The sequence below is a fragment of the Oncorhynchus masou genome, chromosome 30 (assembly GCF_036934945.1).
Source record: "Oncorhynchus masou masou isolate Uvic2021 chromosome 30, UVic_Omas_1.1, whole genome shotgun sequence".
In the NCBI taxonomy this organism is placed as follows: Eukaryota; Metazoa; Chordata; class Actinopteri; order Salmoniformes; family Salmonidae; genus Oncorhynchus; species Oncorhynchus masou.
The window spans coordinates 23,385,391-23,408,781 of record NC_088241.1 but is presented as its reverse complement, the minus strand read 5'-3'; the positions used below and the strand labels follow the sequence as shown (position 1 = coordinate 23,408,781).

The 23,391-nt window shown below is 44.8% G+C and overlaps 1 protein-coding gene across 6 annotated transcripts; it reads right to left on the bottom strand.

Moving 5' to 3' along the window:
* Nucleotides 1-42: 42 nt before the first annotated feature.
* LOC135522384 (rhomboid-related protein 2-like) lies at nucleotides 43-8,542 on the bottom strand. 6 transcript variants are annotated; one of them, XM_064948582.1, is made up of 8 exons: nucleotides 8,393-8,542; nucleotides 6,662-6,913; nucleotides 5,294-5,442; nucleotides 3,007-3,119; nucleotides 2,502-2,602; nucleotides 2,336-2,396; nucleotides 2,145-2,206; nucleotides 43-1,393 (listed from the first exon to the last, which is right to left on the bottom strand). In XM_064948582.1, exons 2-8 carry the CDS (start codon nucleotides 6,896-6,898, stop codon nucleotides 1,217-1,219), a joined length of 900 nt encoding a protein of 299 aa, XP_064804654.1. In that variant the 5' UTR covers nucleotides 6,899-6,913; nucleotides 8,393-8,542; the 3' UTR covers nucleotides 43-1,216. The 6 variants fall into 6 exon arrangements, with proteins under 6 accessions (XP_064804654.1, XP_064804650.1, XP_064804648.1 ...); XM_064948578.1 differs by having other exon boundaries at nucleotides 6,662-6,937; nucleotides 8,393-8,541; XM_064948576.1 differs by lacking the exon at nucleotides 8,393-8,542 and adding an exon at nucleotides 8,003-8,386 and having other exon boundaries at nucleotides 6,662-6,937.
* Nucleotides 8,543-23,391: the final 14,849 nt, after the last annotated feature.

The following is a 23,391-nucleotide window of genomic DNA, read 5'->3' as shown; positions in this document are numbered from 1 at the left end:
TATGCGTGGCTTTGTCAACACAGATCTAAGATCCGAAGGGAATTTTGGAAATGTAAAATAACATTTAATGTAAAAGTGATGAAAAGATACAAGATTGAGTCTGGAGATGAAAAAAAAGAGCTTAAAATACAAAACAAGTCATTTACAATTGGAATGTTATGCTATCTACCTGACATACACTTTGAAAGTACATTGTACAAGTTGTAATTACATAATAAATACCTAAAGTATGTATTGGTTTCTTTGAGGTTTGTTGAACCGCCATTTGGTTTCACATACCAACTAACAAATATCACCACAAATAAGTTTAGGAAAAACATTTGAAGATATCACCAATAAAAAAATATGCCATACAAATGGCATAAGATGAGGCCTTTTCAATGACCTTTTCATTTTCCTCATGGACTGTCATACTAAACAGTTATGTAGACTAATACACAGTGGCACAATGGAAATTATATAGACAATGCCTAATATACAATGGAAAGTGCTGCCCTCTACTGTTCCACTGTACACAAACATCCTAAACAACCAAAGGGTTAACAGACTGACTGAAATTCAAAACTGCTGGCAAGTAGTAAAAGCTAAAGAGAAACACAAATTAATATCATGCCTTCAATAAATTATACTTGAAAGAGGCTTAGCCAAGGATATGTGAGCAGATTAACATTGATATGTGCTATTGTCAGACAGTGTCTCATCCTGTCAACAGGGAAGTGAAACAATAACCTGGCATTGGGCCATTCTCATGGCTTGTTTACGAATTGACACGCCGTTAACCAACAGATGACACACTTGCTCCTGATGGCTTGAAAATTCCCCCAAAACACACCTAAACACACACACTTGTAGGCCAATCTAAAACTTAGAGGAAAGGACCTGCTTGGGGAAATAATGTCCTACCTCACTGACTAAATCAGGACACACATCATATGGATAAAATACCCGTAACACCAATTAACTGAGGTATATTGAGTTCAGTACAAAACCTAGAGATCAAATTAATAATGCATTTCATTATCAACATCACAAAAAAAAACATGTAACAAAGATAATGTGCGCTGAGTGAAATGCTACACTTCAACTAGGAATCCCTCTTTCAATTTAAATCTCTTCTCTCCTGCAGTAGAGGTTTACATTTTTTTAGATAACCTACCAAGTCCCTGAAATGCCCTATTTCCGTTATTCAAAACGCATTCATTTGTATAGTGTGAAATTATGCAGGGGAAAGGAAGAAGTTGAAGAGCACAGCGAACAAGAGGAAGACTACGTAGCCGACTATGCAAAGCCAGAAGCGCGGGTCCTTCAGGAGCTTCTGGTTGTAGGCGCTGAAGAACACGTAACCAATGGTCATCCCAGCCACTCCTCCTCCAATGTGCGCCACAAACGAAACCTGAGAGAGACCAGGGAGAAGTCTCATTTCAGTCTAATTTTCCCTTCAAACCAACAAAGTCATGCTGTGCTACAGCCTTACAATTAGCATCCTCTGCCCTGTCGCTGTGGTTAGTATGCAAAGGGTGGACAGTAAAAATAGCAGGACCAGTTTAAATGCAGACAGTGCATTTGAAACCGCATTTCTCGCAAAGACTAAGAAAACATGAAATAAAAGCAAGATGAGAGAGGGGAAGAAGGTGATAGATTAGTAGCTTATAGCCCAGTCAGTTAGGCTGCTGGAAAGACAAACAGCTGCAACCCTCATCTTGCTCTCCGCTTCTCCTAAAGCAGAGAACAAAATCAAGGATCACACTCATCACAGTCTAGTGACAGGAATGGCTTGGGTGCAATAATACAGAGGGACCAGACAGGATGTGTGTGTGACAGAGTGTGTATAGGGCAATCTGGTTTAGAGATTAGTCAGTCCTGTGTAACTGTAAGCCATATAATGCGGTTGGGTGGTACTGCTACTGCAGTTTTTTTTCTCTCTAGTTTTCTATTTAGGCACACTGACAAAAGCCAGATCTACTGTTATATTGGTCTAGGCTTGGACTTCGCATAAGAGCCTCTCCAGTTGTGAACTAAAGACTGCTCTAAAAAAGCCTTGCTCTCTGCTGAAACAATACTTATCTGTCTGTGGAGAATCTTTAAATGCCATGCATTTTAAGAAGAGAAAGGGCATGCAGGACAAACACAAAAAGATGTCTTACCTTCAAGCCAACGTCGTGAGTAAGAAATCTTCTGTAAAGGGCGAATCCGACATCTGTCCCGACTTGAGAGAAAAAAAACATTGAACGTTTAGTTACTGAAATACAACCACAGAGGCGTGGGCGCTGCTGGAACAGTAAACCTTGAGGCACTGGTGGGAAAATAAGTCGAGTGGATCTTGGAAGGGACCTACCGATAATCACAATCACTCCAATACGAAACACTCCAAGGAGAGGAATCATCTCTCTGAAGTTCTGTAGGCCAGGGAGTTACGCAAGAGGAAAGAACAGGGAAATAATGAGAGAGAGAGAAAAAAAATACTGCTAAAATAGTAGAATCAGTAGTTAGCCAGAACTCACCACAACAGCGTTCATGAAGTATCCACCTATGAGGGCATATACCCCCCCAGAGGCCCCTACCAGAGCACTGTGGGGATCAAATATGGAGCTGGCCAGGGAGCCTGAGGACAACATGCATGAGAAGTCATCTATAGCATTATAGACATTTCAGCTATGAAACCCAAACAGGAAAAATCTAACTTTTGAGAAGCGAAAGAATGTCAGAGACTTAAGTGTGAAACGTGAATACCATCTACACAGCTCTGTGCCTGTGAGTTGCTAGCATTGTACAGTCATGATCAGCAAAAATCCAGAAGAGGTATGTAACAAGTGAGCTAATAAAAACTAAGGCAACCTGTCGCGCACATTGTGTTGGTTAACCAATCACATGCTATACTATTCATGTCACTAGCTAAAACAGAGTCAACTTAAAAGCAACTTCATTCAGTCGTAACAGACCTTTGAAGACAACTGTGTCTAATTGACTGTGCGTCAATGGACAAAGGGGGTGTATGTGGATGGCCACCTGCTAGGACGCCTGCCATGTAGACCATGCCCACTTCAAAGCCTTTGTGGACCAGCTCCAGCGGGATGCCCAGCAGTAGCTGCATCACCAGGTTGCCCAGGATGTGCTCCACGCTGTGGGGAAGGAAGACATAGAGAGGAGATGGAGACATGGGAGTTGAGACTTAGGAGTAGTGGTGGCGCCAGGAATTTTTCACTGGGGTAGCTTGGTCATTGCAAAGGGGTGCTTGCAATCTATGAAGTACTCACACACGCACACAAGCTAAAATCCAAGCTAGATAGATACTATCTGTACAATGGTAGCCTCTGCGCCCTGGGATACATGCACACTGGGGCCAGTGTCAAAGAGAAGTTCATCTATCATTGACATTGAAGCCACAGAAAACCTATCAGAAGCAGAAGTGTCAGCTGGTAAAATTGCCAACCAAAGTGAAAACAACTTTGCATTCTAGCATTAAATATTTTCCAGCTAATAGGGCGGCAGGTTGCCTAGTGGTTAGAGCATTGGCCCAGGAACCGAAAGGTTGCTAGATCGAATCCCCCCTGAACAAGGCAGTTAACCCACTGTTCCTAGGCCGTCAATGTAAATAAGAATTTGTTCTTAACTGACCTGCCTAGTTAAATAAAGGTACAATATTTTTGTTGATGTTGAAATATCAACGTTAAATCGGATAACCACCAGCTTCTTATGTGGCTGCTAGAAAAACTAGAACGCAAGCGTCAACAGCCAATCCAGTAGGGGCTAGAAGCTATAGTCAGCTTTTATTGGTCAAAAGCGACACCATATCGCAGAGTATATGCATAAAGTTCAGCTTTCCACAACTTTGGTCCCACCCGGTTCACACTCCCTCGCGTCACCCAACTGTCCCCCCCCCCGCCCACTTCACTAAAAATGATATGAGGCTCCATTGTTTCATCACCCACATCATGTTATGTGGATACGTAAGGTCAGGCTGCCTATATGAAACAACACAGTTAATGTTAACTGCAAAACATTTAGCTTTTAGCTGTCGGCTTGGTTGGCACGTATTTGCAAGCAAAGTACATTTCAGCACATCCTCAAAAACATTATTTTACCTGAGAAGATCCTCTTAAATTATTTCTGGTAAAAAGTCATTATGGGGTACATTCCACAATTCTGGAGAAATAATGCTATCTAAAATCTTCCTAAAAGGCATCAGGTAGAAGTAAATTAGGCCATGAATACGAATAGAATTGTACATATCTTAAATGACCACATTTTCATGAATTTGATAATATAAGATTGAAGCCCATTCAAAAACAGCACAGGACTTGCACCAGGAAGTAGGCGAGACTTTCATAGGGTATAGATAGCTATAAGCAACTTTTACATAGTCCGAAGATACAGTATCTCAATTAACAGGATTTTACAACCATTCAAATTCATGAAATTCTGGCTTAGCCAATGAGGAGGCACGGCGTTATGTAGGCTGTGCCGTCTTGCTGAGCAGTCGGAGCACGTTCGTGAGAACAGGATTTTGAGAGAGAGAAATCCTGTGGATTTAGCTCTTCGTGACATCGGGTGATGTAAAAATGGTTTTATGATTACGTTTGATTGATTTGATTGAAATATTTGAACTTTCGTTATAAATTGACAATTTAAAACAGGCCTATTTTAGAGGGGGCTTCCACCACCATCTTGCTACCCCCTAGCGCCGCCAGTGTGAGAGTATGATTGAGTGGATAGTCGAGTGAATGTCTTACCAATGAATCGGAACCTGTAGAAAGACTCACAAACACAAACAATGTGCACACTGCAATTTACTTTTAAAAGGTTATTTTTGCTTGAGCCGACATCCAGTGTTTACAGTGAATGCAAGCTCTGTGAACATTTGGGAAATTGCCTTTTAAAGCCTTTCACTTGGATTGAATCGTGACCTCAAACTCTGAAGAACCCAGAACTGCTTTAGCAGTGGCCAAGTGTTATATAAACAGATGATATGGGAGAGAGTGAATCATTTCAGTGAGATGTGGCAAGAGCAATGACCTGCAATGCTCTACTCTTTTGGACACAGATTAAGCCACAGGAGGTTGGTGGCACCTTAATTGGGGAGGGCAGGCTCATGGTAATGGCTGGAGCAGAATCAGTGGAATGATTTCAAACACATGGCTTCCATGCGTTTCATGCCATTCCATTCGCTCTTATTATGAGCCGTCCTCCCTTCAACAGCCTCCTGTGGATTACGCCTAGTCCTGGACTAAAAAGTTTGGTCAATGGTAAATCTCCAGTGGGTTTGGGCATCTGTGTGAGGTGAGGTGACCCTTACCCAGCATGGACAAACATGTAGGAGACGAAGCGCCACGCCTCCTCCCGCCGGTCAGACTTGTAAGTGAGAGGGCTGTTCCAGATGCCCTCGCCCAGGGTGACCCACTGCTTCTGGGGCTTCCACACCGCATAGTAGATGAACACTGCTAGCTGTCCAGACAGACACAGGTTAGATCAGTGACTAGCTACATAATGACAGGAGGGGTCCTGAAAGGCTTAAACAGTTGCTTTAAATGTAGCCATGAGTCAGCCTTTTGCATTGTGTTGCAGTATGGGCAGAGCAGCCCATTATAGCAGAATACAAACATACTCCAAACTGATAACACACAATGGCAACAAAGTTAATGAGAAGAGCAGAGAGAACCCTAGACAAATTCCTTTAACAAACTGTGTCGACGTCGCACATTTTTCTACTCACAAACTCATTTCACCTTTAATATCTAACACACATCTCAATTATTTTGCCATAACAAGCTCACCATACTACTAAAATATCTGGGAAATGTCATGGACACGGTGTCCGTAGTGTATGATTACAATCACATTCCTTGGGAGGATAGCCTTAAACCCTGGTCCCAATGTTAATTGTGCTCAAACTCTATTTTCATTGAGCCAACGCATAGGTCGAGGGATTGCTCTAAGAATCTTGGATGAATTCAGACATTGAGATGGATAAGCTGGCCGAGACCTCCCACAGCAGAAGGAGAGAGAGGAATGTCTGCTACGAGAGCTCTTCAGTTTGGACCTTAGCCACATCCAAACTCAGAGAGTGTGAATACACAAATACCAATGGTTGACCATTTAATCGAGCTCGCCAGCTTGTAGTCCTAAAAAACGGAAATGAGTTACCTCTGGTTCGTTCAGCCATTCCTATGGGGGAAATTAATGGGGAAAGAATAGGGTTTTGGGATAAACATAGAAAACAAGGTCTGAGGTTAACACAGGCCAAGGGAGAGACGCTTTATTCTAAGAGATAATAGGTCAGTTAAAATGACCTTTATGAATTATGAAGCCTTTGTACTTCATGTGCTTCAAAACTCACAAAAAGTGACATTAGCTGATTAAGATTAAGATCTCATAGAACAAAACGTATAAGATCTCCTAAGCCTGTGTTTACCACAGACCTTATTTCTGGCATTTAAAAAAAAAATCCCCATAGGCTTTGTCCAATGAACCATGGTGGAGGTATAATATCAGCTGCACCTCTCTCTTTAAATACCATGTTCAGAGCATTTCCTGAAATCGAAAATTCACTCAGGTATAACACAATCATAACAACGTATGCAGATGCAAAAGAGGCTACTTGTTGTCAATGCTGCGCTTGCCATTAGTAGGATGCGTATTAACCATGATGCGTTTTAACCCTCACCTCTCCGATGCTGATGAGGATGATGAAGATGGGAGGGGGGCAGCAGTTGGCTCGCTCCCGGTACTGTTCGTGGAGTTCTTCCGGAAGCATCCACTTGGAGATGGAGCGATGGAACCTCTCGCAGCATCCAACCTTCCTATTCCCGTCATCATCACCTTCCGCATCCCCCATCTGTCTCCCATCTCTGTCTACCGGGTCTACGGCGAGGGGGTCCTGCTCTTCAATGTCTCTGTCCATCACTCAGATCGTAGCCTAGACAAATAGAGTGGATGAGTCCTACAGTCAAATGAATTGACAGGAAGAACACAATACATTTCAGATCTCTATGAAAGTATGTCATTGTCTTTTCAGTATTGTGTCGATAGACACTGGTTTCCTAGACACGGATTAAATTGGACTTCATCTGTGTCTGGGAAACTAGACCACAGGCAGAGGATTTTCTTATGGAATAAAACCATTAAAAGGTGAGGATTGCACCATTCAATGTAACAGCAATTGATTTGTTAAGAGTGTATGTTGTGTTAAATGGGTTGGGTTTGCGTCAGATTAACAAAACTAAGGGTGAGATATTGTCTTCCGAATTATTGGTTGAGTAGCTACAGGGTTAACGACACATTAGTGAGGTATTTGATGCTGTGATAAACATGAGAAAGAGCTGAAGTTCAGCTTTGAGTAAATAATTGTTGTCTCTAGGGACAATTACAGTAGCTATACAAATCTTCCTGGAACACAGAGCAAATGCTTTTTGGAATTATCCTAATAAAGGGCTCCCCAATTACATTCAGACATAGGATGATATTTACTGGAGCTGACGGTCATGGGGCCGGAAATTTACTGCAAGAATCCCAAACAGTTACAGTATTTGGCAAAAACAATAATTAAAACATTGATTACATTGGGATACAATCACATATGCCACTCTATTAATGTGTGGGAATACTGGCTAACATTTTTTAAATTACAATTTTTACAATATATATAGGCCTTCTCAGAAAACTTAGGGGGGGGGGGTACAAATAAATTCGGACCGCCCATTGGGGAACCCTGGCCTAATACATCAATGGCTGATATATTGGACTACTTTGGAGTCCGCCACTGTTGGGTCAATATGAGTGACAGAAATACAAGCCCATCAATACAATTTCAAAGTGAATTTTCCTTGGCTTCTTTTTTTGACAACGTGGCTTTTTTTCCAATTTACCTGTATATGAACCATGTAAACGTAACCCACACACATATAATCATGTCCCATTCAGTACAGAAGTTGGTCTACACATTTTCCATAATAACAGAGGCCTATATAGCAGGCAATGGTGTTTGGAAAGTTTAGAAGTAACTTACGTAACGTTACTGATTGGTAGTGCTGTCGTGTAAAATGATTCAACTCAACGTTTCCACTAGCATCTTAAAATATATAAATTACTGTAGAAGTTTCTCTTTAATACTTTTTATTTTGTTTTTATATTTTCAAGCAATTCTAAAACAGTCCGGACATTCCAAGGCGCGTAAAATCCTCACCATACTGTCCTTGGGAAAATGACGGTAAATTCTGATAAATGACTTGAGATAATTATAGACCTCCCTTCGCTTTTCCTGCTACGAACTTCCTTCCTTTTCCAAACAAACCACTGAAGCACCCCCACTTGAAACGAATAGACTACTGAATCTCATTTCATAAATCTAAAAAGTTGAATGTAGCGCAAATTTCGCAGGCATTTTGCAACAACTCACCTGCGCTTCCGGTAACACCTGAGACCGGTGACGCCATTATGGGCTTGAGGCTTTGGCTAGAGGTCCCCATTGATGAAATGTCCTCCATCAACAACATATTATTCAAAGTGTGATATGCATCGTTGTTTCGTGGACCACAGACAAACGAGTCATAAACTTGTTTATCAACGATTCTGGTGTTCAAATATTTTAATTGTTCCAAAGGAAAAGCTTGTACTATCAAGCATCCTATCAATGCAATTTCTGCACAATACGAGTTGTACCACTAGAGGGTGTAAGAGCCCATTACAAAAGAGAGACACCCATAATTATTTAATTTTTACATGTACTGACTATTGGGCTGCTTGTTGATTTTCACATATACACCCAGTGATGCCAATTTAGCAATTTTGTTGCTAGATTTAGCAACTTTTCAGACTACCCTGGCAACCTTTTTTCAAACAGCACCTAGCAACAAATTTAGCTACTTTTAAAAAATGTATTTGGAACTTTTCGCAACTTTTGTAAAGTGATTCAAATGCATGCATTTTCCCTCTAAATGACACAAAAAACGATATTCTCTGTCACACACTCAGTCACAACACACGTGCCTGGCTGCAAAAGTGCATTGTGAGTGACGTCAGCAGCAGGCCAGAAGCAATTTCAGCAAATTTGCAAATCATTGTTGGCTGACTGCAGCAGCACGGGTTTGACAGCCAAACCCACGGAATATAGTTGGTCACGAATGTTTGATCTTGAACAGAACTTACAACATCAATCAACATGTCACAATCAAAACTGTACAGCCAGAAGTACAGAAAAGAGTGTGAGTCTGTACCTGAACAAATGTCAAATCATATTTTTTGCAGAGATGTCAATTTGAGTAACGTTATTGTGTATACCACGTAATGACGCATTTTACGTTATCACGCAAAAGACATCACAACGTCATTTAGCAACTTTTAGCAACAAATCAACCTGCCTCCAGCAACTTACCCTGAAAATGAGTTGGCAACACTGTATACACCAATCCCCTCAGATCTTCATAAGTGCCCATGGGGGTAGGAAGTAGTGTTAAATTAGACATTTTGGAATTGTCACAATAGTTACCCCCAACCTGATAATTCCTCAAGTCATAGAGTGCATTCGGGTATGGAACGCCATTTGAGTCTTTGCTTGTCAAAAAATATATACCTCAAATAACACTATTTGGCATGTCAAATAAGCTTGTTCACCAATCGGGACCTGAATATGACTGACTGCACGTCACATAATCATTTAACACGTTGATACATTCTTTACGTAGTTATCACACATTGATTACACTAGAAATCCTATTCGATATGTCACAACGATTCACCGATATGTATACTATGATGCTAGTAAAATTTTGTCTCGTGCACCTGCCGCTGCCGCACGAGTGCAGACACACTTCCCCTTAATAGTGATGGGCATTCCGCCCCTTTTCAGTGAGCCAGCTCGTTCGGTTCAGATCACCAAAAAGAGCTTTTGGCTCCCAAACGGCTCTTTAAAAAAAATGGTTTTGTATTTTTTAAAGACAAACAGTTTGCAATAGTTTTACTATGGTTGGTGTTAAAACAATTCTCATTAAATTAAATCATACTCTACTTTAACCACAATGTATATTAAAAAATGCATTGGTTTGTGATGAAAAATAATTCTATTAAACATTTGCATTTAAAGTAGAACTTTTTTTATGTATTGTAAAGACCTGGCAAGATCATAAAGGAACAATTGTCCAGACAGAGGGTTGAGTTTACAAATTGACGGTTTATTAACCCAACTTCACACAGGCTACTGTTTGGCCGTAGCCCACTCCAAATAAATGGACACCCAATAAAACCATCTCACTTCTCTTGTGAAGGCCAGACGTAAGAGAGAGAACAAAGGCTAAACCTGGTCTTAACTTCCAATGCTCCATTACATCCCCGCTGTCAGAGTGTCGACGATGGTCTCTGCCTCCTGGTCAGGCAGAGCATAGGCCTCGGGCCAATATTCCATGGCTATGAGCACCAAGCGGTTTCCACTGTCTGTGGTGGGGAACAGCCCAACTACATCCACTCTCACCCTCTCCATGGGAGCCCCCACTGGGAACTGTTGGAGCTGAGCATGAGAGCGGCCTGGGGGCCCTTTCTCGCTGTGCAGTTGTCACAGTGGCGGCAAAAGTCCTCCACATCCCTCTTGTGCTGCCCCCAGTAAAACTCCTGACGGAGGCGGCGGAGTGTTTTTGTGACCCCAAAGTGTCCAGGCCCCACCCCCCCATGAGTGCTCTGGAGCACAGCCTCCCGCAGTGCTTTTGGGACCACCACCTGCCACCTCTCCTCTCCCGTAGCTGACTCCTTCCATGCCTGCTGTAGCACGCCATCAGCCATCTCTCAAACTTTGACCACAACCCTTTGGTCGTGAGTGAGAGCGCTGCCACCTCTTCCCACGGTGGCCTCAGCTGCGCTTCTACCCACTGTAACACCGGCTGTAGGTCTGTGTCCCGCCCCTGCTGCTGCCCCCATTCAGCCACGTCGACAGTCTGCAGCTCACAGCAGACAGACCCGCTCGCCCGACACACTGCGGCACAGACCCCCTCCTCTGCACACAGCTCTTTCTCCCGTCCCTCTCTCCGCTCACCGTGGCGGCACCCGTCTGCAATACAGGGCCGACGGGACATGGCGTCGGCATTGGAGTGGCGTGCCCCTGCCCTGTGCACCACTGTGAAGTCGTACGGCTGAAGCTCCTCCAACCAGCGTGACACCTGCCCCTCTGGCTCTCTGAAAGACAAGTAAAGGGCAGGCCACCCAGGTAGTACTTGAAGTGTTTGATGGAAGCCACAACTGCAAGGAGCTCCCGCCAGGTGACACAGTAGCGGTGCTCATGTTTGTCAAATGTTTCGCTGAAGTACGCCACCACTCTCACCCCCTCTGGCCCCACCTGAGCCAGCACCCCACCCATGCCCACATTGCTCACGACTGTGTCCAGGATAAGGGCAAGGTGAGGTCAGGGGGGCAGGCACGGGGGCCCCGATCAGTGCACGTTTGAGGGTGTTGAAGGTCTCCTCACACTCCACTGTCCAAGTGAATGCCCTGTCCTTCGGCAGCAGGCGGTTCAGGGGCAACGCTTGAGAAGCCCCGTACAAACCGCCTGTAGTACAAGGGCAGGCCCAGGAATCTCTCCAGCTGATGCTAGTCGGTGGGGGTGGGCCAGTCTCGGATAGCCCCCACCTTTGTCCTCCATGGTGCTGATACCCTCCTTCCCCACTTGGTGGCCCAAGCAGGACACCTCTCTCCTCATGAAGTGGCAGTCTCTGCTGCTTTAACTGTTGGAGTAAAGGGTTTGTTGGGTTGAGTGAATGTGACATTCGGGGGAGGGGGGGGGGGAGGGCGGGGGAGGAGGGCATGGTGACTGCCGGCCCTCCCTGGAAGCTTAGTGTGCCCCCATTCAGGTCTAACTGGCAGCCTGTGTCCTAAGAAAGTCCAACCCCAGGATACAAGGGTCCTGCACAGCCGCCACCCACACAGGATGACGCACGGACCTGCCCCCTACTGTCAGAATCATTATTCCCTTCCCTTTCATGGGTTCCAGCTCACCTGTGGACTGTGTGGAGCTGCACAGTTGTGGACTCAAACTGAGTCCAACCTCGCATAATATCCGGCCTCACCAGGGTTAGTGTGGACCCAGTGTCAACCAGGGCAGAGCAGGGCACCCCCTCCACAGTGACAGGGGCATGACAAATGTCCACAACACAGGTCCGGCCCACCACAGCAAAAGGCTCCATCAGCTTGCCCTCATCTGCTTCTGGGGGAAGTGGAGCCTTGCTTCCCCGTCTGTGCCGGTGGGCTCCTCCTGAAGATGATGGTGGTTGGGAAAGAGAGCCAGGGGTCCGCACTACCCGGTCTATGTGGACCCAGAGCCGTATCCCTGAGCTCCGGGGGACATGGGGCAATCCCGGCGCAGATGGCCTGGTTGGCCACACCCCCAGCAGACCCTGGGACCAGGGCGTGTGTTTCGTGCCGCCTGTAGCGACACAGCATGAATGAGTTCAGTCATTTCAGCCACCCATGCAGGCTTTTCCAGCTCTGGGCTGCTCTGCCCCCCAGCCCGCACACTGGGTCTGTCTCCCTGCACCCCCACCAAAGCCCCAGCTGAAGCTCCAGCCCACACCAGCTCCCTCTCCAAAGCCATCTCCAAGGCTATCTGCAATGACTCAGGATGAGCCAGCTGGGTCTGTATGCGCAGCTCCGTAGGAGAGAGCGCCTGTATGAACTTTTGTTACCTGTGCTAGCTCGCTTTGCACGGAGGGGGGCATGTGAGCATATGCCCGCCGAGAGAGGCACTCAATCCGTGAGGCACAAAGCCAACTGCAGTTCCCTATCTTCAATTTGACCCACACACACACACACACCCCAACGGTTGGTAACGTGTTGATTGGTCGGCTATTTGAGCCAGTAAAGGGTGCTTTGCTATTCTTGAATGTTCTCTCTCTGTGTGTGTGTGTGTGCGTTCGTCCATCCGTCCGTCCATCCAGGCTGTAGCAGGTTGTAAGGACTTAATGGTGTGATGTTATGGGTCAGGTACTGTAGATAACTGACTAGAGGACAGAATAAGACCTGGTAAAGAACTTCAGAGTGATGACTGGCTCTCATATTGTCTACACCTGTGTCTCCTAGAGATCAGCATTTTTTGTGACTTTGTGGTCAGGTTGTGGTCAGGTTCAGTGGCAGTCAGTGCCATTTAAGATGAGGGAGGATGATGATTTTTTATGAGCATGGCCTTATTTCTATTACAGATATTGGATGAGTGTCATACATATTCCATTCACCCTGGGCAATGAAACATTGATAGGTTAAGTCTACTAAATGATACTCAAATGTTCCCTGTACCCATCATGAGGTTGCTACAACCCAGCCTATGAATGAAATTTTACAACGTAGGTGCACAGGTAAAGATAATTTTGAGTAATCAAGGTGACTGACAGTGACACATTCAATACCGCCCTGTGACACTCTTGCCTGAATCTAGCTGTTCTAGAGGGGGGGGTACTGTCACGTCTGCACCCGCTTTTCCCCCTGGCGCTCGATGGCGCCAGGCTGCCCTGCATCACGCACTCCTGCCATCATCAATTACACACACCTGCCTTCCCTTGTTACACACATCAGCGATATTGTATTCACCTGGACTCACTCATCACCTGTTTATTACCTCCCCTGTATTTGTCAGTTCCCCTGCTCTGTTCCCTGCTGATGCATTGATTATCTTTTCTTTGTGTCACCCGTTTGCTGATGCTGTTCCTTTTTTGTTCCATGTTCGTTCTTTATTAAATGTTTTACTCCCCCTACCTCCTTCATCATCCATGTGACATAATGCAGAAGCCACTGTTAAGTGGAGCAGAACAGGGGGACCCAAGAGCAGACTCGGAAACAGAGATGAATGAACCAAGGTATTTATGTAACACAGTGAGATATGGAGTGCAGATCCGGGGAAGCTTGGATGAGTTGTAGGAAACCAGATGTGGAGGCTGAGGTTGGAGTGTGCTGGGTTGTGACAGGGTAAACGGGTCCGGAGGGGAATCCAATGGAGCAGAGAGAGGGAGAGAGAGAGACCCCTACATCCGAGCAGTCCAAGTCGCTGGATCAAGGCACCAATCTCTTCGGGGGCGTGGGTTTGAATCCCACTGCTGTCAGTGGACAACTAACTGGAACAGTTGGATGTACTAGAGAGTAGTTTGAGAAACACTGGTATAAGCTGTTTGGGCCAAAAGGTAACCGGAGCCCACAACTGTTAGAAGGTCAAAACTTTGACCTAAATTTCACTTTTAGAAAGGTAGTCAAACTGTCAGTCAGGGCTGTTGTTGGCTAGTTGCTTTCTGGGTATAGACCTTTAGACGCAAAGTGCATTGGCTCATGAGTCAATAATTGGCATGCATTAAAATAAAACTTCTTTACATAAGTATTCAGACACTTTGCTATGAGACTCAAAATTGAGCTCAGGTGCATCCTTTTTCCATTGATCTCATCCTTGAGATGTTTCTACAACTTTATTGGAGTCCAACTCTGGTAAATACAATTGATTGATTGGACATTATTTGTATAGGCACACCTGTCTGTTGACGTGACTATCATTAATGTGATGACTGCTTTTTATCAAAAATTACATACCATGTTTAAATTAATCATGTAACAATTAACTCATTAGGAATTTGGGGCATCAGGGGAACAGTTGTTTATCAAGTTACTATCTCCCGACTTAAACTCTAAAGATCTCTTATAAATTATTACCTCACCAGTCTCATTCTGAACGTTGCACAATCCTTGGATATCTGCATAACCCTAACCTAAGTGACGAATCAACGATACACAAATTGGCTTAATTATTTAACTAACTAACTAAATCACACATAATATGTAAACACACAGCTTAGGTTATTGATTACATACATAATACAATGAAAACAGGTCCCTAGGGGACTAACAAAAGCATGACCGATTGGTTGCACAATGGAAAGGGGAGGGGTATGCAAGGAGAGGGAGAGACAAAGAGCCAACTTCTCACACACATTTGGAAGCTACGCTCACGGAAAGAAATATGAATACTTTGCACATGAACGACCACTCCATTCGGAGTCTTTCTCTGTCGTCTGTTGAAACCACTCGATCCGTCTATGGGAAGTGCTTCAATGTAAGTCTCTGGTTGTCCACCAGAGGTCACAATGTCCTTCCTCGTTGTAGGCTTTCTTCTGTTCTAGAGTGTTCTGTAGAATGGATACTTCAGGTGTACCACATGGTGTTCAGAGGGATCTATCCTTCCCTCTCATCTTTGGTTGAATGTCCTAGGCTACTTTACATGCAAAGTTTCATGTTTTGGTCTGGTTTACAAAGGTTCTAACCATGTCAATGTGTGGACCTCAGCCTCACGTTCTCTGGTCTCAATGGTTGATTATTCAGGGTACAGCGAGGATCACTTTGCACGCCGGCAGCAACCCGGCATGTTTTGGTCTAATGTAAATTTTGTTAGCAAGTCCTTTTAAGCACTCTGGTCTTTGGGGCGTTCCATCACGCCAACACAATGTCTGGGCTCACGTGGGCATGGTTACTGACTGTGCCCAGGTTTATATGAAATGCCATTATCTCACTTAGAAGGCTAAAATCATACTTAGAAGAAAATCCCTAAAAAAGTAAGAGATAAAAATAACAAATAATTAAAGAGCAGCAGTAAATAACAATAACGGGGCTATATAAAGGGGGTACCGGTACGGAGTCAATGTGCGGGGGGCACCGGTGTCGAGGTAATTGAGACAATGATGTACATATAGTTAGTTATTAAAGTGACCTATACATAGATAATAAAAGAGTAACAGAAGAGCGTGGGGGGGGGGCAATGCAAATAGTCTGGGTAGCCATTTGATCAGGTGTTCAGGAGTCTCACGCTTGGGGGTAGAAGCTGTTTAGAAGCCTCCTGGACCTAGACTTGGCACTCCGGTACCTCTTCCCATTCGGTAGTATGGACTGTTATGGATCCCTTTTTCCCAATCTTTCTCAGATTCCAAACAATATTTACATAGCATAGACTTCAGTGTCTGATGCCATCTTTCAAGCACACCCTGAGACTCTGGGTGATAGGCGCTTGACACACGGTGCGTAATTGACAAGGATTTTAACACCTGCTTGATGAGCTTGGATAGGTAATTGGTACCTTGATCGCTTTGTACCACCTTAGGTAACTCGAATGTCTTGAAGAATTTTATTAAGGCTTTACTCACTACCGGGGCTGTAATCCTTCGCAGAGGAATGGCCTCGGGGTATCTTGTAGCTATACACATAATCGTTAACAAAAACTGGTTACCCGATTTTGTCTTCGGTAAGGGTCCGACACAATCAACCACCACATGCTCGAATGGTTCACCTATGACAGGTATGGGACAAAGAGGAGTGGGAGGAATAACCTGATTTGGTTTTCCTGTTATCTGACATGTGTGGCATGTTCGACAGAACTGATCCGATCATAAGTCTTTGTGATTCCTAAATGACCAGACCCCTGGTGATCATGAGCAAGGGATAATACAGTTTGTCGAAAGGCTGTAGGAATCACTATTTGGTAAACAGCATTCCAATCTCCACACGCGTCAACATGGGATTTCCATTTACGCATGCATGAGTAGATTACCATCAATGAAGTAAGCCACGTTCTTCTTCTTCACATCTTCCAATGAGACAACACTAGAAAAACATTTAGCAAGCTTGTTGTCAACCTTTTGGTTAGTAATCTGCTGCTCACGAGTGACTGGTAACTGTATTGCATCAGCAATAAGTTCAACGTTCTTTGATTCTTTCCTGGGCTGTTTGTCAGAGGTGATCAGCTTCTCAGAGGTATCACACAATCCATCCTCTTGATCAACCTCTTTGAACAGAACAGTGTTCGACAAATCTATCACGTCACCCTCTTGTAGTGCCTGAGCACGAGTGACAGCACAAGTGGGGAACACATGTGGATAACTCTGTGCCAGCTCATTGGAGAGAGAGTGGTCATCCAATACTTCCAATACGGGTACTACCTTTCCTCCGGCAATATCGTTACCCATTATAAAGGTCACACCTTTCACTGGCAACATAGGACGTACCCCCACTGAATATTCCACTGATTAACTCAGAGTGTACTTTCACAAAGTGCAATGGCACTGGGACAAAACCCATTTCAATACCCTGCACTAACACACTGGAACCACAGTATGTATCGTCAGATAAGGGCAACACATCAGACAATATAAACGACTGCGTCGCACCAGTATCTCTAAGGATTTTAACCGGACGCTGAGACGCTTCGTCATTCGTTAGGGACACAAACCCCTCGGAAATGAATGGTTCATAACTGCGGTCAGGGACTGAGACTTTCAAACTACAGTTACCAGGAGGCACCTGTTTTGTTGCAGACCTCACAACCGTACGAATTAGAGCAACACCTGTTGGTGGCTTGGCACGAAGAGGCATCCCTTGTTTGCGTTTTAGCAGGAAACAATCATTAATCATATGTCCCACTTTATGACAATAGAAACAGGGACGCTCATTCTTCTGGCGTGCTTGATATACTACTGCTGGCCGACTAGGGCTAAAAGTAGGCAACTCTGTGGATCTACTCTCAGTATGAGCCGAAAACACACTCTTGTGCAACAGTGTAGCCTAGTGTTTAGAGCATGGGAATAATAACCGAAAGGTTGCAAGTTCAAATCCCCGAGCTGACAAGGTACAAAATCTGTCGTTCTGCCCCTGAACAGGCAGTTAACCCACTGTTCCTAGGCCGTCATTGAAAATAAGAATTTGTTCTTAACTGACTTGCCTAGTAAAATAAAGGTAAAATTAAAAAAATTAAAAACACAAACTCGTCTGCCAACACAGACGCTTCTGCCAGGGAGGATACTTTGTTCGTTTAGGTAAACTACAATGCGTTCGGGTAAGCAATTTTTTAACTCTTCCGACAAGATTAACTCCCGGAGAGAGTTGAAATCGGTTACCTTACTAGCAGCATGCCATTTATCAAACAGATTTCCCTTGTCTCTAGTAAATTCCACATAAGTCTTACTAGAAGACTTTCTATGAGACCTAAATCTCTATCGGTATGCCTCAGGCACAAGCTCATAGGCACGAAGAACAGTAGCTTTGACCAATTCATAATTCAAACTGTCCTCCAGAGGTAGCGCTGACAAAAACCTCTTGGGCTTTACCAGTTAATTTACACTGAAGTAATAGACACCATACCTCTTCAGGCCATTTCAATGCTACAGCTATACGCTCAAATACACAAAAATAGGAGTCAACCTCAGACTCTCGGAACAAAGGTACTAAGGCAATCTGCCTACTAATGTCAAACGTGTTTGAGGACACAGCTGGTGAGGACGGCTCACAAACAGGCACAGTAGGAACGAAGGCTAGCCTTGCTGTCTCTGCCTCCAGTTCCATCTGGCGCATTTTGAACTCCAACTGCCTTTGTTCTCTGTCTGCCTCAATTTTACACATCTCCTAATGCCGTTGCTCTCTTTCTGCCTCAATTTTACACATCTCCAACTGGAGAGTCTCTTGCCTAATATGGGCTCTCTCTTCCGCCTCCAGTTGGAACTGTGCTAAAACGAACATCCCTCCTGGCATCACCGTTTGACACTGGGGAGAGTGGATCAAAACGGGACAATGTGGCTGGTGTTTTAGCCTCAACCTCATTATCAGACACCAATGGGCTTACAGGAGCAGCAACATCCGCTACAGGGGTAGTAGGCTCAGGCAGCGGTAACACAAGCACCTGCTCTTCCAACAATACATTTAACACCAGCTTTTTAACCTCAGACTTAACTACATTCTGTGGAATCGATACTGAATAATGGTCAGCCAAGGTCATTAAATCAACTCTACGACATTTATCAAAAACCTCCCACGAAGGGTTATCCAAAAAGGATTTCTAATCAAAAGTAGTCATTTTACACTACTTCACAAGTGCCAAAGAAAATAGCAAACACTAATGCTACTTCAGCTATGACGCTCAACATTGAACTATACCACTATCACAATCTACATGAGCGGCATGGGTGTCAGTTATGACAGATCCCGGATGAGCCCCCACTTATGTTACGAATCCCTTTTGGCCTGACAGTCTAGGGGGGATGGTAATGAGACCCGTAACATAACTCATGCAAATTATAATTGTGACAAAGTAAAAGTGAGAACGAAATAACCAGGACAACTGAAATCTACTGTCAAACTCAAGGTTTATTTGAAAACACACAGTAATGGGGGGAGCAGGAAAAGGGGCTGAGCTGGACCCAAGGAAAGAAACAATAAGTATTCAAAAACACCCCTAAGCTAGACTAGCTTACTTTAACAGCTAACTAAACAAAAATAATACAGTGGGTGGTCCGCCCAGTTCTAACTAGTGTATTTAACAAAGTCTACCTACGGGTAGTGTATGCCCATGGGCGACTTGTCTTGGTTTCTCCTTTTCCCACCAGCAATCAAACACAAACACCATAACCAAAACAATACTCACAGGTGATGACAAAGTGCTATGGAGGTGCTCAAACAAAAGAGAGGTTAATACACAACGAGAGAGTGAAACACAGAGACCTACAGACATGAAATTTACAGAGAGAGATTGAGCTCTAGAGCAAACAACTGACAGGGTTTTAAACCAAGGGAAAGGAACTGTTATAGGGTAGGAAAACAGGAGGAGGTGTGTCTTCTGATTGATGATTGATTGGTGACTGATTGGGGAGTGATGATTTTCACCTGTGAGGGGAGAAGGAGACCAAAGAACACAGGATACACACAGACACACCGAATACACACACAGGATACTGGTATCCGTAACAAGACAATAGTCTATGACTAGGGTGGCTGGAGTCTTTGACAATTTTAGGGCCTTCCTCTGACGCCGTCTGGTACAGAGGTCCTGGATGGCAGGAAGCTTGGCCCCAGTGATGTACCGGGCTGTACGCACTACCCTCTGTAGTGCCTTGCGGTCGGAGGCCGAGCAGTTTCCATATCAGACAATGATGCAACCTGTCAGGATGCTCTCGATGGTGCAGCTGTAAAACCTTTTGATGTTCTGAGGATCCATGAACTAAACTCTAAAGTCTCTTGAGGGGGAATAGGTTTTGTTGTGCCCTCTCCACAGCAGTCTTGGTGTGCTTGGACCATGTTAGTTTGTTGATGATGTGGACACCAAGGAACTTGAAGCTCTCAACCTGCTCCACTACAGCCCCGTTGATGAGAATGGGAGCGTGCGTGGTCAGGGAGTACAGGACGGGACTGAGCATGCACGACCTGAGGGGCCCCCGTGTTGAGGATCAGCGTGGCAGATGTGTTGTTACCTACCCTTACCACCTGGGGGGCGGCCCATCAGGAAGTCCAGGATCCAGAGCTGAGCTGTTATCAATGAATAGCATTTTTCACATAGGTGTTCCTTTTGTCCAAGTGGGAATGGGAAAGGGCAGTGTGGAGATCGCATCATCTGTGGATTTGTTGGTGCGTTATGCTATTTGGAGTGTGTCTAGGGTTTCTGGGATAATGGTGTTGATGTGAGCCAGCCTTTCAAAGCACTTCATGGCTACAGACGTGAGTGCTTCAGGTCGGTAGTCTCACTTAGGCAGGTTACCTTAGTGTTATTGGGCACAGGGACTATGGTGGTCTGCTTGAAACATGTTGGTATTACAGACTCAGCCAGTTGGTCAGCACATGCTCGAAGTACACGTCCTGGTAATCTGTCTAGCCCAGCGGGCTTGTGAATGTTGTCCTGTTTAAAGGTCTTACATCAGCTGCGGAGAGCGTGATCACACAGTCGTCCGGAACAGCTGATGCTCTCATGCATGTTTCAGTGTTACTTGCCTCGAGGCGAGCATAGAAGTTATTTAGCTCGTCTGGTAGGCTCGTGTCACTGGGCAGCTCTCGGCTGCGATTCCGTTTGTAGTCTGTAATAGTATGCAAGGCCTGCCGTGAGTGTCGGAGCCAGTGTAGGACGATTTGATCTTAGTCCTGTATTGACGCTGTGCCTGTTTGATGGTTTGTCAGGGGGCATAGCGGGATTTCTTATGAGCTTTCGGGTTAGAGTCCCGCTCCTTGAAAGCGGCAGCTCTACCCTTTAGCTCAGTGCGAATGTTGCCTGTAATCCATGGCTTCTGGTTGGGGTATGTACGAACAGTCACAGTGGGGACTACGTCGACGATGCACTTATTGATAAAACCAGTGACTGATGAGGTGTACTCCTCAATGCCATCGGAAGAATCCCGGAACATATTCCAGTCTCTGCTAGCAAAACAGTCCTGTAGTTTGGCATCTGCTTCATCTGACCATTTCTTTTATAGACCGAGTCACTGGTGCTTCCTGCTTTAATTTGTGCTTGTATGCAGGAATCAGGAGGATAGAGTTATGGTCAGATTTGCCAAATGGAGGGCAAGGGAGAGCTTTGTACATGTGGAGTAAAGGTGGTCTAGAAATGTTTTCCCTCTGGTTGCACATTTAACATGCTGACAGAAATGAGGTAAAACTGATTTAAGTCCCTGGCCACTCGGAGCGCCGCCACTGGATGAGCGTTTTCCTGTTTGCTTACGGCGGAATACAGCTCATTGAGTGTGGTTTTAGTGCCAGCCTCAGTCAATGGTGGCATGTACAGTCGTGGCCAAAGTCCCTCTTTGCCATGCAAATGAACTGAATCCCCCAAAAACATTTCCACTGCATTTCAGCCCTGCCACAAAAGGACCAACTAACATCATGTCAGTGATTCTCTCGTTAACACAGGTGTGAGTGTTGACGAGGACAAGGCTGGCGATCACTCTGTCATGCTGATTGAGTTCGAATAACAGACTGGAACCTTCAAAAGGAGGGTGGTACTTGGAATCATTGTTCTTCCTCTGTCAACCATGGTTACCTACAAGGAAACATGTGCCGTCATCATTGTTTTGCACAAAAAGGGCTTCACAGGCAAGGGTATTGCTGCCAGTAAGATTGCAACTAAATCAACCATTTATCAGATCATCAAGAACTTCAAGGAGAGTGGTTCAATTGTTGTGAAGAAGGCTTCAGGGTGCCCAAGAAAGTCCAGCAAGCGCCAGGACCGTCTCCTAAAGTTGATTCAGCTGCTGGTTCAGGGCACCACCAGTACAGAGCTTGCTCAGGAATGGCAGCAGGCAGGTGTGAGCACATCTGCACGCACAGTGAGGTGAAGACTTTTGGAGAACGGCCTAGTATCAAGAAGGGCAGCAAAAAAAAGCCACTTCTCTCCAGGAAAAACATCAGGGACAGACTGATATTCTGTAAAAGGTACAGGGATTGGACTGCTGAGGACTGGGGTAAAGTCATTTTCTCTGATGACTTCCCCTTTGATTGTTTGTGGCATCTGGAAAAAAGCTTGTCCGGAGAAGACAAGGTGAGCGCTACCATCAGTCCTGTGTCATGCCAACAGTAAAGTAAAGTAACAGTAAAGTAAATGACCATTAATGTGTGGGTTGCTTCTCAGCCAAGGGACTGGACTCACTCACAATGTTGCCTAAGAACACAGCCATGAATAAAGAATGTACCAACACCTCCGAGAGCAACTTCTCCCAACCATCCAGAAACAGTTTGGTGACAAACAATGCCTTTTCTAGCATGATGGAGCACCTTGCCATAAGGCAAAAGTGATAACTAAGTGGCTCAACAAACAAAATGTTGATATTTTGGGTCCATGGCCAGGACACTCCCAGACCTTAATCCCATTGAGAACTTGTGGTCAATCCTCAAGAGGGAGGTGGACAAGCAAAAACCCACAAATTCTGACAAGTTCCAAGCATTGATTATGCAAGAATGGGCTGCCATCAGTCAGGATGTGGCCCAGAAGTTAATTGACAGCAAGCCAGGACAGATTGCAGAGATCTTGAAGGGTCAACACTGCAAATATTGACTCTGCATCAACTTCATGTAATTGTCAATAAAAGCCTGACACTTACAAAATGCTTGTAATTTTACCTCAGTGTAACATCTGACAAAAATATCTAAAGACACTGAGGCAGCAGACGTTGTGAAAATGAATATTTGTCAACTTTTGGCCGTTTGTACTTTACTCCGTCTCATCCCTGTCGCTTAAAAACATCCCCATAGCAAGCTGCTGCCACCATGCTTCACCGTAGAATGGTGTTGGTACTGCCTGTTCCCCCCCCCCCAGACGTGACGCTTGGCATTCAGGCCAGAGTTCAATTTTGGTTTCATCAGACCTGAGAATCTTGTTTCTCATGGTCTGAGTCCTTCAGGTGCCTTTTTGCAAACTCCAAGCAGGCTGTCATATGCCTTTTAGAGTGGTTTCCTTCTGGCCACAACCATAAAGGCCTGATTGGTGGAGTGCTGCAGATATGGTCCTTCTGAAAAATCCGTGCCTCGACACAATCCTGTCTCGGAGTTCTACGGACAATTCCTTCGACCACATGGCTTGGTTTTTGCTCTGACATGCACTGTCAACTGTAGGACCTTATATAGACAGGTGTGTGCTCATTTCCAAATCATGTT

Excerpts from the sequence above, each read along its gene's own strand:
- LOC135522384 (XM_064948582.1), bottom strand. The coding sequence starts at position 6,898 with ATGGACAGAGACATTGAAGAGCAGGACCCCCTCGCCGTAGACCCGGTA. Across the intron at positions 5,443-6,661 it reads TCCTCATCAGCATCGGAGAG|CTAGCAGTGTTCATCTACTA; the intron begins GTGAGGGTTAAA and ends CTGTCTGGACAG. Across the intron at positions 1,394-2,144 it reads CTCACGACGTTGGCTTGAAG|GTTTCGTTTGTGGCGCACAT; the intron begins GTAAGACATCTT and ends GGTCTCTCTCAG.